The 17456-nt window shown below is 33.8% G+C and overlaps 1 protein-coding gene across 1 annotated transcript; it reads left to right on the plus strand.

Annotated features, from left to right (window-relative positions):
• The first annotated feature begins 7663 nt into the window (after positions 1 to 7663).
• Positions 7664 to 9930, plus strand: LOC111370260 (myb family transcription factor PHL6-like). The gene is made up of 7 exons (XM_022991939.1): positions 7664 to 8303; positions 8382 to 8565; positions 8652 to 8728; positions 8822 to 8861; positions 9111 to 9174; positions 9509 to 9578; positions 9659 to 9930. The coding sequence occupies exons 1-7, from the start codon at positions 7881 to 7883 to the stop codon at positions 9740 to 9742; spliced, it is 942 nt and encodes a 313-aa protein (XP_022847707.1). The 5' UTR covers positions 7664 to 7880; the 3' UTR covers positions 9743 to 9930.
• The last annotated feature ends 7526 nt before the right edge of the window (positions 9931 to 17456 follow it).

A 17456-nucleotide genomic window follows, 5' to 3' on the forward strand; every position in this document is an offset into this window, starting at 1 on the left:
TTGATTTGGTTTCTTTTTTTTTTTTTTTTGCAGTGTTGGTGCAGCTCTAATAAAAGGTTTTATATTAGCAATTGTTAGCATAATTTGTGTGATTGTAGCATAATTAATGGGATTGCTTAATTATGGGGATTACAGATTGTTTAATTATAGGAATTATTGTATCTTTCTCATTTTGTAGCACAGGCTCTCTTGTATAAATAGGGCGTACACTTTGTATTATAAACACAATTCAAAAATATAATTCTCCAGTTTTCATACTTCTTCTCCGTTTTCTAACATGGTATCAGAGCTTAGGTACGTCTAAAATATCTTCTGGCCTATCCTCTCTGTAAATTTCCCTTTACTCCATCTTTAACCTCTGAAAGATCATTGATCTCTCTGTAATTTTCCCTTCCTTTACTCCAGTCTTCTAGCTCTATGACGCAGAAAACAGAAATTTCTCCTTTAGTTGTTATTGATATCTCCAAACCTATTACCACCACTCTGACTGGCTCCAACTACAATTTATGGGTTCAAGGGCGCAAACTTTGGCGCATTGTCTCTGGTGATCTCATCAAACCCACTCATGGGAAAGATGAGACTGATGAAAAATATGAAGGTTGTCTTGAAGATTGGGATAGCAAGAATCATCAAATCATTACCTTGTTTCAGAATACTTCTGTCCCTCCGATTCATATTCAATTTGCAGCTTATGATGCTGCAAAAGAGATATGGGATTTCCTAGCAAACAGGTATAAAACCACTGGCTTTGCTCACTATTATCAACTATGGACAACTCTGCATAATTTGAAACAAGATGCTGGGCAGTCTGTGAGTGATTTCTTGGCTCAAGTACAACCTATTTGGAACGAACTATCTCGAGCCAAAATCAGTGAAGATCACCTTCATCTCATCCAAGTTCTTATGGCTCTTCGCCCTGAGTATGAGGCTGTTAGGACATCTTTGTTGCATCGTAATCCTCTGCCCACCCTGGATTTTGCCATCCAAGAGATTATCTTTGAGGAAACTTGTCTTGTCTGTCGTCAAAATGGCCACTTACTCTTTGATTGTCTAACTATTGAGTGTCGATACTGCCATGAAATAGGTCATATAATTGAGAATTGTCCTATTAGACCACCAAGACCTAAAGGAGTAATTTCCAACTCTAAACATGTCTCTTAAGCCTGGATCTTCTGCTATTTTTGCTGCTACTGCTTCTGACAACTCTACTTCTATCACTGTGAGTGATCTGGTGGCTTTACTCAAACAGGTGATTTCTTCCAATTCTTCCTCTATCACATTTGTAACTTCAAGTAAATCTTTTTGGCTTTTTTATTCCACTTGTTGTAATCACATGACCTCTAGTCTTTCTATCTTATCCCCCAACACACTTATATCCTATCTTCCTCTTATTCACACTGCAAATGGCGAAGAGATGAACATCTCTCATGTTGGATGTGCATCCACCTCATATCTTAGCCTTCCTAATACCTACTGTGTTTCTAATTTGTCCTTAAACCTTATCTCCGTTGGTCAATTATGTGATCTCGGTCTTACTATTATTTTTTCCCCTCTGGTTTTCAGGTACAAGATTTGCAAACGGGCCAGATTCTTGGGACGGGTCGCAAGGTGGGGAGATTATTTAAGCTCATCTCTCTTCGAGTTTCGTTACAAAATGTGTCAGCTGCTGCAACTTCTAGTTTTTAATTGTATCAGTGGCATCTCCTTCTTGGTCATGCTTTATCTAGTAAAAATCGACCTTTAATTTCTTGTGGGTTGTTAGGATCTACAAAATTTGAGTCTTTTAATTGTCTGGAATGTCAACTTGCAAACCAACTTGCTTTATCTTTTAATAATAGTACATCAATTTCTGAAGTTCCTTTTGACATTGTTCCTTTTGATATTTGGAGACCTTCTTCTATTCCATCTATGAATAGTTATCGATATTTTATTTTATTTATCGATGATTATTCTCCTTTTATGCTAATTTATTTTTTGAAGCAAAGATCTGAATTACCACAAACCTATATTAAATTTGCTAATATGATCTTCTCACCATTAAAACTCTTCGAACTGACAATGCTATGGAATATCAAGACTCCTCTCTCCTTCAGTTCTTTGTCAATATGGAACTGTGGTTCAACGCTCTTGTCCACACACTTCACAACAAAATAATAGAGTTGAACATAAGCATCATCATATTCTTGACTCTATTCGTGCTCTTCTCATCTCTTCCGCTTGACCTGAAAAGTTTTGGGGCGAAGCTGCATTAACTAGTGTATACAATATTAATCACACCCCAACAACAATTCTTAAAATTCTATCTCCTTTTGAATGATTATTTGATAAGACCCCTGATTATTCTATTTTGAAACCTTTTGGCTGTGCTTGTTTTGTTTTGCTACAACCACATGAGTATAACAAATTAGAACCTCGTGCCCATCTATGCTGTTTCTTAGGTTATGGGATAGAGCATAAAGGTTATCGTTGTTGGGATCCTATTTCTAATAGATTGCGTATCTCTAGACATGTCACCTTCTAAGAACAAACCTTATTTTCCTCGTTATCCAAATTTCACTCTAACTTTACTCCTCCCTCTCAATTCTTTACAAATTTATCAGTCGATCTTTTTCCTAGTAATGACATAGTAATTTCCAAAGAATTCAATTCTAATCCTATTCTTGTGACTGCTTCTACTAAGACTGGTTCGATTGCTAAGATTGTACCTAATGTCCATCATCGCAATTCTACTCGGGTAAGAGAAACCCCTCATCACCTTCATGATTATCATTGTTTTTCTGCTATTGTAACCTTGCACGAGCCATGTTCTTTGCGTGAAGCTAGTAGTGATCCTCTTTGGTAGCAAGCCATGAATGAAGAACTTCAAGCTTTACTTGGGATTTGGTTGATCTTTCTCATGGCAAAACTCCTATCGGATGTAAATGAGTTTATAAAATAAAAACTCGTTCAGATGAAACTGTTGAGCGTTACAAAGCGTGTTTAGTGGCCAAAGGTTATAGTCAAGAATATGGTATTGATTATGAAGAAATTTTTGCTCTAGTTGCTCGAATTACCTCTGTTCACAGTCTATTGGTCATTGCCGCTGTAAAATGTTGGAAGCTCCTTCAAATGGATGTCAAAAAATGCCTTTCTAAATGGTGATCTCCAAGAAGAAGTTTATATGCATCCTCCATCTTCATTTCCTCATCCTCCTAATAAAGTATGTAAGCTTCAACGTGTCTTGTATGGGTTAAAACAAGCATCACAAGCCTGGTTTGCCAAATTCAGTTCCACTATTACTCAGTTTGATTTTATTTCTAGTCCACGTGATTCTGCTTTATTAATTCGCCGTACTGATAATGGCATTGTTCTCCTGCTTCTTTATGTTGATAAGATAATAACTGGTGATGATGCAGCCTGTATTTTGCAGTTACAACAGTATCTAAATCAACAATTTAAGATGAAAGATTTTGGTCCTCTAAGTTATTTCTTGGGTCTTGAAGTTTCATCAAACTCAGATGACTACTATCTTTCTCAGGCAAAGTATGCTTCTGATTTGCTTTCTTGAGCTGGGATCACAAACAATAAGACTGTTTCGACTCCTTTGGAACCATATGTCAAGCTTACTCCTATGGATGGTTCTCCTCTCAATGATCCTATTCTCTATTGCCAACTTGTTGGGAGCCTGATCTATTTAACTGTCACACGGCTTGATATTGCCTATTGCAGTTCACTTGGTTAGTCAGTTTATGGCCGCTCCTTGCACATCTCACTTCTCTACTGTTCTTCGAATACTTCGCTATGTGAAAGGGACTCTCTTTTATGGACTTCATTTTTCATCTCACTCTTTTCTAGTACTATCTAGGTATTCTGATGCAAATTGGGTTGATGATCCTACAGATTGTCGTTCCACCACTGGTTACTGTTTCTTTTTGGGCAACTCACTTATTTCTTGGCGCATCAAGAAACAGACTGTCACGGCTCATTCTAGTATAGAGTTAGAATATCGTGCCATTGCAAATGCTACTGCGGAGTTAATTTGGCTTTATCATTTATTAGAAGATATAGGTGTCTCTCACTCATCTTCTATTGTTGTTCATTGTGACAATCGAAGTGCTATTCAGATTACTCATAATAATGTGTTTCATGAGCATATTGAGATTGATTATCATTTTATTCGCCAAATCATGTTACTCTTGGTACTCTCCATTTAGAATATGTATCTTCCTCTGATCAAACTACTGATATCTTTGCTAAAACTCACCTGCCTAGGCGTTTTCACGACTCAGTATGCAAACTCAAAATGACATTTACAAGACTATCTTGAGTTTGAGGGGAGGTGTTAGCGTAATTTGTGTGATTGTAGAATAATTAATGGGATTGCTTAATTATGGGGATTACGGATTGCTTAATTATAGGATTATTGTGTCTTTCTCATTTTATAGCATAGGCTCTCGTGTATAAATAGGGCGTACACCTTGTATTATAAACACAATTCAAAAATATAATTCTCCAGTTTTCATACTTCTTCTCTGTTTTCTAACAGCGATAAAGCCCTAATCACGCCAAAAAGAATATCAAAAACATGGATTATGGAATAATGTTAAGGATTAGAATGTGCTTAGTATTTGTAAAATATCAATATGCGGTAAGAATTTAGATTTCTTGAGAGGATTCTAGATGAAGGTGAATATGAAGAGTCACCAATTTGGAAATTTTGACCTTGATTAATGTCTATGAGGGGCTTATTTGGAATAAAATTAGCTGCCAATTGATTATTTTGTTTAGGAGTCAAGTGATTTGACATTTTTCTTTTTTACTACGATATTGTAGTAATTGTGAGATAAAATTCTGTAACATGTAATTATATAAATTTTACGTATCTTGTTACATTCTCACACCTAATTCCATGATAATTGTGACATCTATAGGTGGATCATTTGTCTTTGAAATATTCACTAAAAGAACTGCAATTCATGTAGTTAGTGCTTTGACCTTTTCAATAGTCACATTATGCGTCCCATATCTCAATAGCGTCCTTCCAGACTCCAAAGAGTCAGTTTAATTTAGTTAACAACAAAGACAAGCACATATGGGCCGGCTTCAATTTCTTAATGAAAAAAAAAAAAAAAAAACCTTGTTTTATATCCTCAAATAGATCATCGAGAAGCCACGTCCCTTCATAACTAACAAACCCCGGCTTTTTGTAGACATTAAATTTTGTCACTTGTACAGTTCTACACAGTGTATATCTGATAAAAGATGTTTTCATCAATTATTGCCAATAGGATTGGTTTATTTTTGTTAACTTCGGCTAAAAGAGGAGAAAAAAAGAGAGTATTTTATAACTATTTTTTTTTTTTTTTTTTTTTTGCAGATGCCTGTACAAAAATTATAGGGATGTGAATCCAACACGTTGGTTTGTTGGAACCGAGCCTCATTTTCTAGTGTTGGCTCAAGCTCAAGCCAGCCCATGTTAGCCACACAAACAAGAGCCATTTTGGCCAGTGTGTAGCTCCCAAGGCAACGCGGGATGCAAGGCACGAGCTTCGATCGATATTTAGGCAACCCGATCGGAAGGAGTGCGTTCGCGAGAACTACGTTGCAGCGTGCGTCTTATGCCTAGGCCAATCGACTGACACGCCGCGCGGTTTCGTCCCCACGCATGCCCTCCGTCCTGCATCGTCGTGCCTTTCGACGGTCTCGTTTCCGAACGATTTCGCGCCTCCCGATCGAACGTTGGGAAGTTACGGGGACTACGTTGCAGCGTGCGTCTTATGCCTAGGCCAATCGACCGACACGCCGCGCGGTTTCGTCCCCACGCATGCCCTCCGTCTTGCATCGTTGTGCCACACGACGGTAGCTGCCTTTGAAAAGATAGGCTCAGGCAAAAAAAAAAACTCGGTCTATTTTTATTCGAGCCATGGCTCAACTCAACTCATTTGCATCCCTATATTCAGTAGACATTGTAGCAGCTTGAATCAGAGTTTACTCACCGTCATATATTTATGTGGAATGTTGGAATTGATATAAATAGGATCGATTGCTAATTGTGCAGTAACTATAATACTAAAAAAACACTCGTTTAACTAATTAAACAAGTTGCTTTTTAGTAAAGTACACTTGAAGCGTGCTTTACACTTTTGATCAACGCAACTTCGAATCTCCAAGTCTTCTCCTAAGAACTCCAACGGATACTATACATTTTTCTCTCTTCTATTTTTCTCGTGTGGGGCACAAAAAATTGAAAAAGCAAAAATTCCCTTTTTCTAGTTAAGTGAGAATATGATATAAAGGCAAACTGATGTAGAAAATGAAAACTTCCTTTTCGTCTCCCCATATATGCTACTCCCTTCGTCCCAATTATATAAGCTTGTTTCGTTCTTCACATGGATTAAGAAATCTTCTTTAATATCATTGAAAAATTATTTTTGTTAAAATCTTTCCTAGTTTACCCCTATTTAATTTTCAGTATATAATAGTAAATTATTGTTGGAATTAGTAAAGAATTTGAATGATTTAATTTGAAGAAGAAGAAAAGAGAGTTATTCCATTTTTCCAATAAGTGAAAAATGTGTGTATTAAGATGATTTCAAGAAATTGACATATTAAGTGGAGAAAATTGAATAAGGGTATATTGATAAAGAAACAAAACAAAACATTTTAACTTATGAAACGGGCCTATATTATTGGGACGAGAAAAATGAAATTCAGACTAATTAGAGTATTCTTTATTAACCAATTGATATGAACCTTTCAAAGATCACTTAATATATCCATTTAAGTATTTCATGGTCAACGATTGAAATGTATCTAGTCCATATGCATGTTCATATTCATCATAATAATTTCGGTAATCGTAATGATCACTTAATATGTCTATTTAACTTCAAGTATTTAATAAACTTCAATAAAGATAATACAATTTTATCAAAATAAAGAGTTCGATTTTATTTATTAGTCTTGGACAATTATCTTTTGATCACTTTATAAATTGATTCTTTCCACACTTATCGATTAAATGTTCAATTTATAATAATATCCGTGATCAAGGTAAATTTCATTATTTCCTCAAATATCAAATACATAAATAATAATTAGAAGATAAATCAACATTTTATTATATATATTTGGGCATATATCCCAACTCTGACAACATTCTATCTCATATTATTTTACTGATTAAAACATCACTTTCTCAAAGAATCTGCATAGATCAGAGGATACAAATGAAAGTTCTCTCAAATTATATTAGTCCACTTTGATAACTGGCAAATAAGCTGTTTGTGATTTAATTATATTGCTTTATCTTAATTAGAATTTGCCTTGATCAGGTTCATGTCTGTATCAGTATAGATGCATCTTGACCCCCAGGGCACATCTCTAAGTGATAAAAGAGATTGAGGCTGCTGCGTCAAGGGTTCGAATCCTAAAATATGGATTTGGCTCTTGGGTAAGTGCAAGTGTACAAGCAGCCTTCCATCCTGTACCCTTGAAGGCATAACCTGCGATTTACCTCCCTCACGATACTCCAGGGTGGTGGTGGTGGTGGACCCTTAAAGTTAGGGTTTAACCCTTCTTTTTTTTTTTTTATCAGTATAGATGCATCTTGGCCTATTTCTCTGTCAATGTCCTCTTTTGGGCTGTATCTTATAAGCTTTTTCGTCCCTATCCTTTACCTTATTAAAAATTAAAAAAGCATCGACAAAGCTCATGAAAAAATTCACCTTTTCTTGTCATATAGAGTTTTCTCATTGGTTCAACCTTCTATTTCTTGTAGTCTTGTCATTTTGCATCAATTCTTCTATGATACAGTTGGACAAACTTATTAATAAAGCACCAGCCTTTCATGTTCAATCTTCGAATGCTTTACTTTTCGTTCTTCTCTTGGTAGCCTAAAAATGAACAATAGACAGATTGATGTTCGATATGGCTTTGAATCAGTCGATGGTTTTTCTTTTGAGTCGCGAAAATCTTCTGCGAAAAAGCAGAATCTGAAGTTGGATACTTTATCTGATGTTGATGTTTCTATCCGGTTTGAGTCGCCAAGTTATGTTCATAACGTTGGCAACACCTCGTCGTGTTCTCAAATGTCGATGATCAATGTTACTCCAGCAATCACAGCATTTAGGCCTTTGAATGATTTTGATTCAGCACAAAAAGATTATGCCAATTTTCCACATAGAGACACTTTGCATTCCCTTGTGGAATCTTCTTTTCGTGGTAATCAAGTCCTTAACTTAGAGGAGAAGTCCATTAGATCCCTTTTCCATCAGAATCAAAACTTGAGCCATTCTTATTTAAGCTTCGACGAAAATTTCGAAGTGAGTAAATTAGATTAACTCGATTGATACCTGATTTTCCTCGCTCGTAAAACATTATATTTACGTCTGTTTTGACAGGTGAAAAATTATTCCTGTGACACTCAGATTGTGAAGCCATGTAGTTGCAAAGGGATTATATCTACTGTTTCCAATAATGTTGTTTCACAAAAACCAACCTTTCGAAATAAAATGCGGATAAGATGGACTCAGGATCTTCACGAGAAATTCATCGACTGTGTAAATCGACTTGGGGGTGCCAAAAGTAAGTAAAAATAAGAAATTATTTGAAGTAGTTGTTGTAATAAATGTAGTAACTAGTTATTATACTATTGAATTGGCTGAGTGCAGAGGCAACACCTAAGGGGATCCTGGAGCTAATGAATTGTGATGGATTGACAATCTTTCATGTTAAGAGCCATTTACAGGTTTGTTTAGCAACTATACATATATTTTTAACTGGCTAACCACGAGAAATCTCGAGTTTTTATGTTATTTTTTTTTTCGTGTAATATCTGCAGAAGTATCGTGTCTCTCACTACATATCAGAATCTACGAAAGGTACAGGCTATAATGGAACTTGAACAGATACTGGTTGCCTTCCTATCTGTAAACTTTCTAAAGTTTCATTTTGCTAGCATGCGCACGTGCACCACGGTCCACTAGTGGACATCGCTTACGTTGATAACTTTGAACCATCTCGTCTAAAAACTTAGATGTTAGGGATGGGGACATTTATTTGAATTAGTGTGCATAATTTATTCACTTCTTCTACACTGGTTTATGGTTTTATCTGTTTCAATAACGCAGGAAAAGATGAGAAACTGATATGCAACGATTCAACCCCACAAGGGCCACGACTCGATGCAGAAACGTAAGTTTAACATCCAATAAATATTCTTCCAAAAATCAAAATTCTTGCTGATGACTCGTACCAGAGAAACAGAGATCCAATTGTGGATCCATAACATCCTATAATAAGTTTACCTTTTGCTTATTTTCACATTCTATAAATTTGAAATGGACTACATGAACGATTTTTTGCCATTCCATTTGATCCAAGGGAAACCAACCTTGTCACAAATATTTAAGGGAAACAAATCTTTTGGACTATGTTAATTTTGGTCGACACTTGTAGAGGGATTATTTTCATCTTGTTAAACGAAGTTTTTAGATATCTCAATTTAACAAATATGTACTATACACAGGGGGGTGCAAATTTTAGAAGCACTAAGGCTACAGATAGACGTCCAAAGGCACTTATACGAGCAATTGGAGGTTCGGTTCCATAGCCCTTTTCTATTTCACCTCTCGCTTCATTCATTCATTATTCATTTTTTGTTTCGGCTCTGATTTAGAGTCAAAGAAACTTGCAGATGCGGATTGAAGAACAAGCGAAGCAGCTTCAGTCGATGTTTGAATGCCAAGTTAAAACGGCATAAGATTGCATCCAAGATGCAAAATGTGCAAACACTGCATAGAAGGATAGTGTCTGATGGTGAATCAATAAATTTTTCCATGGAAACTTTTAAGGCAATCTATTTCTAGTAATTGTTTAAAATTTCACAATTCTTTCTCCAAATCTTGGATAGAATGATTTAGTTGGAGATAAAAGCCCTGAATGGCTACATCCTGCTATTATTTGATTACAATGAATAGTGCAAGTACTGAGGTCGAAAGTGACCAGAAGTACTTGGGCAGAACTGTTGGGAATATGCTTGTAAAGCAGTACATTTATCAGAAAGAGGCAAAGGGTCTGTTTGATGTCAGATTATTTGACAATAAATTTTGTGAAAAGCAATTTTTGTGGAGAATGCGCGTTTAAAAATAAGGGTTAACATGTAAAATTATTTTATTGAAGGAATTTATGGTTGAAAATGAGTTAGGTAAAAAAATAAAGTTTAAAAATTTATACCAAACAAGGGCAAAATAAAGTGTATGAACTTTGACTAAAAGCCTAACTAATTAGTAACTAAATTGAATCATCTTTGAGGGAAAAAGTAAAATTTTCTTTATTTTAAAAAGTTAAATCTTGAAATTAGGTTTCAATAGACTCTTTATTTTAACATTTTTTAAATAAGAGAATAGATTCGTCTTTCTACGTTTTAAGAGTCAAACTCACTCTCTATTTATATTTTATCAGATTTTAATAATGTTACAAATATTGATACTCCACTATTGAAACTCTTCACATTATAATGGATTTTTTAGCTATTGACAACTAAAAGTATATATGTTAATTGAAAAATGAAGGAAAACAATAATGATTGTTGAAAAAAGTAAAATAAAGAGCAAAAATGAAGAGAGTTTGTTGGACTGACTAAAAAAAAATTATTCTTTAAATTTAAATATATTATCTATTATGATCAAGATGCTTTTCAAAAGAAAAACAAACCACTTATCCAACAATGTGCATTTTTGTTTAGTTGGATGATAAAAATAATGAATTATGTCACGTCATCATTTCCGTTAACCTTGATACCATTTTGTTAATTTAGCGTAGCATGGTGCCTGATTAGGAATATTAAGTGAAATGAGTAGTAAAAATCATCATGTGAGCGACAGTCGAATCACGAGCCAAGGAGCTAGCTCATGCGTGATTAGGCTTACCGAGTTGTGCAGCCATGTAGACTGCGACTAAATAGAGATGGGTGTACACCAACTCCATTACACTTTCAAAATTCTATGCATTCTCACTAATATACACTCGCATGTCTTTAGCAGTATAACTTTGCAATTATTATACAGCTGATCGATCTTGTTGGAAAATTTTTACCGCCGAGGTTTGGAGAAGAAAAACAAGAAACAAAATATCAAGAAGATGAAATGAGTAGAGAACAAAACAAAATATGAAGGCTCGAACACGAAATTAATCTTGCTATCCTCAAACGATAATTGTCTCTGACTTAAAGAGTCTTGCAACAAATGGTTTGTACAATTAATCAAGCCTTGTTGTAGAAGAACATAAAAGAACAAAAAATTTTCTACGCGAACTTGAAGAATACAGGGAATGTATGAATATGGAAGAAGAAATGGACTTTCTTTCTTGTGGAATGAAGTTAATATAATTCATATGTTGCAATATGATTTCAATGTCATGTATTGAACATCACATCATCTATTTATAGGTTTGAATCAATACCCCACAAATTGGTGTCTAAACATTATGAAAACTTGCAATGCTCCTTCCAAAAAACTGCCGGGATTCAAATTGAAGCGGCCTCCAACGGTTATGACTTAACCATATTCGGTCGCATAGGCCAATCCTATGCGGTCGCATATAGGTATTTCCATAGTCCATACCATCATGCAACTGCATGCTACAATCGCATAGAACAAACATTTGGCCTCCAATTCAGTTATTCATTCCGCACGCCGTTTAATGATTTTGAACAACATTTCCATCAGATCCTTTGTTTCCAGCTATTTCCAATCTGTGACAATTGATGAACTGCTTCCGGTTTCCTGTTCTTTTTTTTTTTTTTTTTTTTTTTTTTTTTTTTGTGTCTTCTTGTACGGATGATGGCGATTTCTTACATGGGCAACTAATGGACTGTATTTGACAACTATGAATGTGTTAAATGCCAGATTTCGTACTGCTCTTTGAATGAGTAAACAAGTTCGATTTTAACGTCGTTTGATGCTGTTTAAAATTTTTCTTGTTTTAATTGATAATCTCAAGTTTTAAAATTGACTCTAGGGTTCCACTAAAAACTTTAAAATTTTAGTGACCACTTGAAGCAGTGAAAAACATGAAATTCGAGCAAAAATCTTAAAAACACAAATTTGAAATCCACCGGAGAATGAAATATATCTTTAAGATATTTTATTAATTAAAAACTATCGAATATTGAAGAATTAACCCTTTATTTACGAGGGTTTATATGGAAAACTAGTTTACTGAAAAATAAACTAAATGACAAAAAGCACAAAAAAATTTAAAAGAAAAGGGCTTTCGAGTTCTAAACGAACTCGAATGGCTAAAATTCATCATACTTCACAACAAAAATGTGAGCTTAGTCAAGCCCATCGTTCCCTTTTCGAAAAGTAGTATGGGATCAAATTGGAGCTCGAACGTCAAATTTGCAATTTACCGTTTTTCCCTTTTCAGTCTTACTATTCCACAATCCACCCTACCATCTATTCTACGTCACCACTTCTTAATAGGAAATTTACAAAATAGACCCACTGTTACGGTTGCATTTAAACTTTATATATCATATTTTTACACTACATCTACAATATTTGTATACGGCATGGTAACAAATAAATAACTTTTACTAAAAAAAGTAAAACTTTCCATTAAAAAGAGTTAAATTGATCAAAATATCCATAATTGATAATAATGGTAACAAAAAAATAACTTTTACTAAAAAAAGTAAAACTTTCCATTAAAAAGAGTTAAATTGATCAAAATATCCATAATTGATAATAAAAAATCACAACCTATGTATTACATTATTTAATGCTTAACATGTCAATTTTTAACTATTTTTTGTTCTCCGAAAATTCAATTACTATTTCTTTTTTATCTAAATTTACTTTTTCTCTCATTTATCTCTCTCTCCATAAAAATATTATATGAAATGTCCAAAGGGCGAATTTGTTGTCAATCTACATGATAAGATGTATGCTTGTATGAGATAGGATTTGTTAAGGATTTCATTTGGTCACACAGTTGCTGCAATTTTAGACAGAAGGAGGAGCCTTGGAGGTGTATGTATGAGTGCAATATTGTAAGTGTTATGTCCTACGTCTAATCAATTTTGGATATAAATACTTTTGATATATAATTAATGTAATTTAATGACAGATCTATTATTTAATTAATAGAAAAATTAAATTAAATAATAGAGTTCGTAGATTTAAATCTTCGTAATTTGTTAATCACAAGGAGTTGTGATTGTGAAATACAAATTACATATGATTGTATCTTAAATCATCTATGTTCGTAAGTAATAACGAGATACGGATATCATTATTACGGATAGACCATCACGTGTGGCATTGCTTACTTGTGAAGTAAGTAGATAATCTTACAAGCTCAAGTGTAGTGACACTTAAATGAACACGTGAATATTTTGTTATAGAACAAAATATTGGAGACCCGTCGAGAGATTCCATATGGATAACTATCTGAGTGTCAATGGTTAATCTCTAACGTTCGGTAATGGGATTGGTCCTTTTGACTTGAGGTCATCATAGTACCTTATATGAGAATGGTCATGTTTTGACGGTGTTAGATGTTGCTATGCCAAGGGCCGCTAATATGGCATCGTTCGGGTATGTCAAAAATCATATGAAGGTTGTGAATGATCAATAGAGAATTCATAACTTTTGAATAGTAAGAGATTATGATCTGCATTTCATTCAATTAAGTCGATAATGAAATCCTTGGCTAAGGTGTACTTATAAGTCGAAAAGGAATTTCAACTTATATTGACTTAATAGTGGTGTGAAAGATATGATCGATAATCGAGATTGACACACTTCCATATCTCGTAAATGACGAAGGGATTATAGTTTCACGGTAAATGAACGAGTGTGGTTTTGTCATACCATGTGACATTTTTCATCACATGTATTGCCCTGATACATTGCTAGATATCAATCTGAGATGGCGAGTGTGATTGGTGATAAATTAAAAGGATGTTTTAATTTATCAATTTTGATTAGATCAAAATAATATTTCACGTCATTAGACATCATTATCGAGAACCTAATGGGTTGCACACAAAAGGAGAACTGGAAGATTGTGATTTGCTAATTAATTAATTTAACAAATGTTGGATAAATTAATTAATTGAGTTGCTTATTTACAGACCTGAATTGATTAATTGGATTAATTAATTTACGGACCGAATTTAATTAAATGAGTTAATTAAATGTTTGGCCGGGTCAGGTTAAGCCCGTTTCAGCTTATATAAATATGATTAGGATTTTCAAAATTGTAGTGATTTTTCATTATTCTTGCTAGCACAAGAAAAATCCTAATACTACAATTTTGTTCTCTGTGTGGATCACCGTTAGAGGTTGGATAATTGGACAGCTGTGGGTGATGAATCAAGGTCGCTGGAACAAAGATAAGGCAAAAGAGTTTGCAGATCGTGACAAGGTATCACTTTTATCACAATTTCTATCTAAACACAAAGATGAATCCTGGCTGGAATCGAAAATTGTTTTAATTTTTCGCTGCGTATGTTAAGTAAATTTCCAACAGTGGAATCAGAGTCTACTTTGTGTTTGTTGAAAATTGTTTAACATCATTGTACGATCAAAGGTTGATTATTGTGTTTCTTTTTCTAGTTTCTAGCAATTAAAGAAATTTAATTTTCAAAAATTTGAAATCTGATTTTGCATAGAAAATATTTTGGATCGAAATTAAAAAAAAAAAGAAGATAAAACCGTAAAAGGGCAGCAATCGCGGTGGAGATGCATGACTGCCGCCGCGTACCACTGCCCGTGGATCTACAGGGGTAGCAGGCGCCGCTGTCACCATGCTGCAGAGGCGTACGCTGTCGCTGCGCTGTCGGAAGAGCAGCAACTCGAACGCTACTGCTGTTTGTCCGACAGCAGCTCGTTCAAACTGCTGTTGAGGCGTGAAGCCGTCGATTTTGACAGCGATGACTTCCCGCCGCGGTGATTAAGGGGCGGCGCCGATCGTCACCTCTTGACACTTGAAGAAGAAGAGAAGGGCGATTCTTTTAGGGTTTTCAGTTAATTTGGGGTGAATGGTGACGGGGGTCTCTTATGAAATTTTGAATGTTGGGAGCCCCTGCTTGCAAATTTCTTTCAAGGGTCATTTTGCAAATATTAAGTAAAGGGCCTTAATGAAATTTTAGGAATGTTGAGGGTTTTGTTAATAATTCAAACTTGGGTCAAAATGCAATTTCAATATTGTTTTGAATTTGAATTTTAAAATGGTTTTAAAATTGATTTAAATGGGTTTGACCCATATTTTAAGTTTGACCCAAGTTAATTTTTTATTTAAAATTGTCGACTTTTATATTTTCGTTAAGATATGATTTTAACTTAAATATTAAATTTAACCTTAAATTGAATTTTATTTTATTTAGGAGTGTTATCTTAAATTAAAATATTGATTCAATTTAAATTAGAGTTGGACTCTAATTTAATGCTTAATTAAAATTTGATTTTAATTAATTGTTCAAATATAAACTAGAAATTAGAATTGGATTCTAATTCGATATTTAATTAAAATTTGATTTTAATTAAATAGTCTTGTCCTAAAAATTTTCTTAAAATTAGAGTTAGACTCTAATTTGGTATTTAATTAAAATTTGATTTTAATTAAACATGGTCACTCTAAAATCTTAAATTTAGAGTTGGACTCTAATATCTTATTTAATTAAAATTTGATTTTAATTAAAATAAGTTCGCCCTATAATCTTAGAATTAGAGTTTGACTCCAATCTCGTTATTAAATTAAAATTTGATTTTAATTAAATTCAACGGCCTTAAGTTTTGAAATTAGAGTTGGATTCTAATTTGATATTTAAATGAAATTTGATTTTAGTTAAATAATTCCGTCCTACAATTGTGGAATTAGAGTTGGGCTCTAATTCGATATTTAATTAAAATTTGATTTATTAAATATTCCCGCTAATTAAATTAATTGATTAATATTATTAATTAATTATTTAATTGTTCCGATCCATTTGTTTAAAAGAGTTTAGACGACTTTAATTGCTAGAAGTTTGAAAAATATTTGCATATAATATTAGATATTATATAGGCATACATTTATGTGATGAATGTATTATTAGTGGACGATTGTGGATTCGACCATGTGGATGTGTTGAATGGTTAATTTTATTCTTGTCTTTTATGAGCCTGCAAGCTCTTATTCATTTTGGACCCGCGAGTCCATTATTATTATTGTTACTATGGGCATGCGAGTCTAATTTTATTTAAGCCTACGTGCCAACTAGTATAGGATACAAGTTGTGGCTGGACTAATTAAAGAAACAGGAAGAGAAGAAGACAATGGAGTGGTGCATTGATACTAATCAATGCAATACCTCCTAGAAATTGACCAATTAGTCTTTCTCATGGCTCAGGAAGACTAGATAGTAAAAGTCCATAATCGTCCACACTATATATATATATATATATATATTTACATGGTAGATGTATAATAAAATATATATGATTGTTACGATGAGACCTTTGAAAGCAAAATCCTTCCATAAAATATTAAGTCACATTTATAATAGCCTTCCATCATTATAGTGAAAAATCAGAGTCTCAAATCGTCTCAACTTGTTGAGTACACTCAAGGCTGGTCTATTAGGGATATGTTTGACGCTATGAAATATTTGATATTTCTGAATGGCTGGTTTGATTTAACTAAAATTTATCTTTTGTTGAGTACACTCAAAAAGATAAATTTTAGATACATGTTAAGCTAACACATAAGATTTGTGAAGATAAAGAGTTGTCAGTTTAATGATCTGGGAGTTGTATGAAGATACAATTGATAATAATATCTACCCAAATGTTATATTAAGGCTTGTTGAGTACACTCAAGGTCTTAATGTAATATATAGGATCCCAGCCCACTAAGAGTCAAGTATGGACTCCATAAATTTATGTAAAAGGGTCATAAATTTTAGTTAAACAGTGGGAGCATAATTAATTTAATAAAAGTTCATATTAAATTAATTGATGCATTTTATATATTATTATTTTTCTTTTCATCATTTATATTTATTGAATCGTGAGTAACCATGTGTATTTGAGAGACATACTGGATGCTAACAACCAAATTAAATCTTCTTGATTGGCACTACAATTTGAGAATTGTTCTCAAGCATGAAAAAGTTGGTTGTCCATAAGTAGTCATTTTCCAAAGACACCTGGTGATGACTCGATTAAGGAAGAGATGGCTGCTATAATAAACGCAATGATGACAATAGTACTGCAACGTATGTGATACCTGCAACTATGTCACATGAGTTACAAAAGAAACTAGAGAGTATAGATGTTAACACATAATTCTTCATTACAAAAAGTTGTATGATAATAATCATATGTGGAAGGATATAAGACTTCCAAACAATTATACCGGTGAAAAACGACAGAGCAATCTTCATTCGATGCTTAGACACTGAAGATGATTGACATCAAGAAATG

Source organism: Olea europaea, chromosome 21 (assembly GCF_002742605.1).
Source record: "Olea europaea var. sylvestris chromosome 21, O_europaea_v1, whole genome shotgun sequence".
Lineage (NCBI taxonomy): Eukaryota > Viridiplantae > Streptophyta > Magnoliopsida > Lamiales > Oleaceae > Olea > Olea europaea.

What these genes read in the sequence shown, in the direction of transcription:
- LOC111370260 (XM_022991939.1), top strand. Translation starts at nt 7,881, where the DNA reads ATGAACAATAGACAGATTGATGTTCGATATGGCTTTGAATCAGTCGAT. An exon ending in GCTTCGACGAAAATTTCGAA is followed by an intron (nt 8,304 to 8,381) that starts GTGAGTAAATTA and finishes CTGTTTTGACAG; the next exon opens with GTGAAAAATTATTCCTGTGA. An exon ending in ACTTATACGAGCAATTGGAG is followed by an intron (nt 9,579 to 9,658) that starts GTTCGGTTCCAT and finishes GCTCTGATTTAG; the next exon opens with AGTCAAAGAAACTTGCAGAT.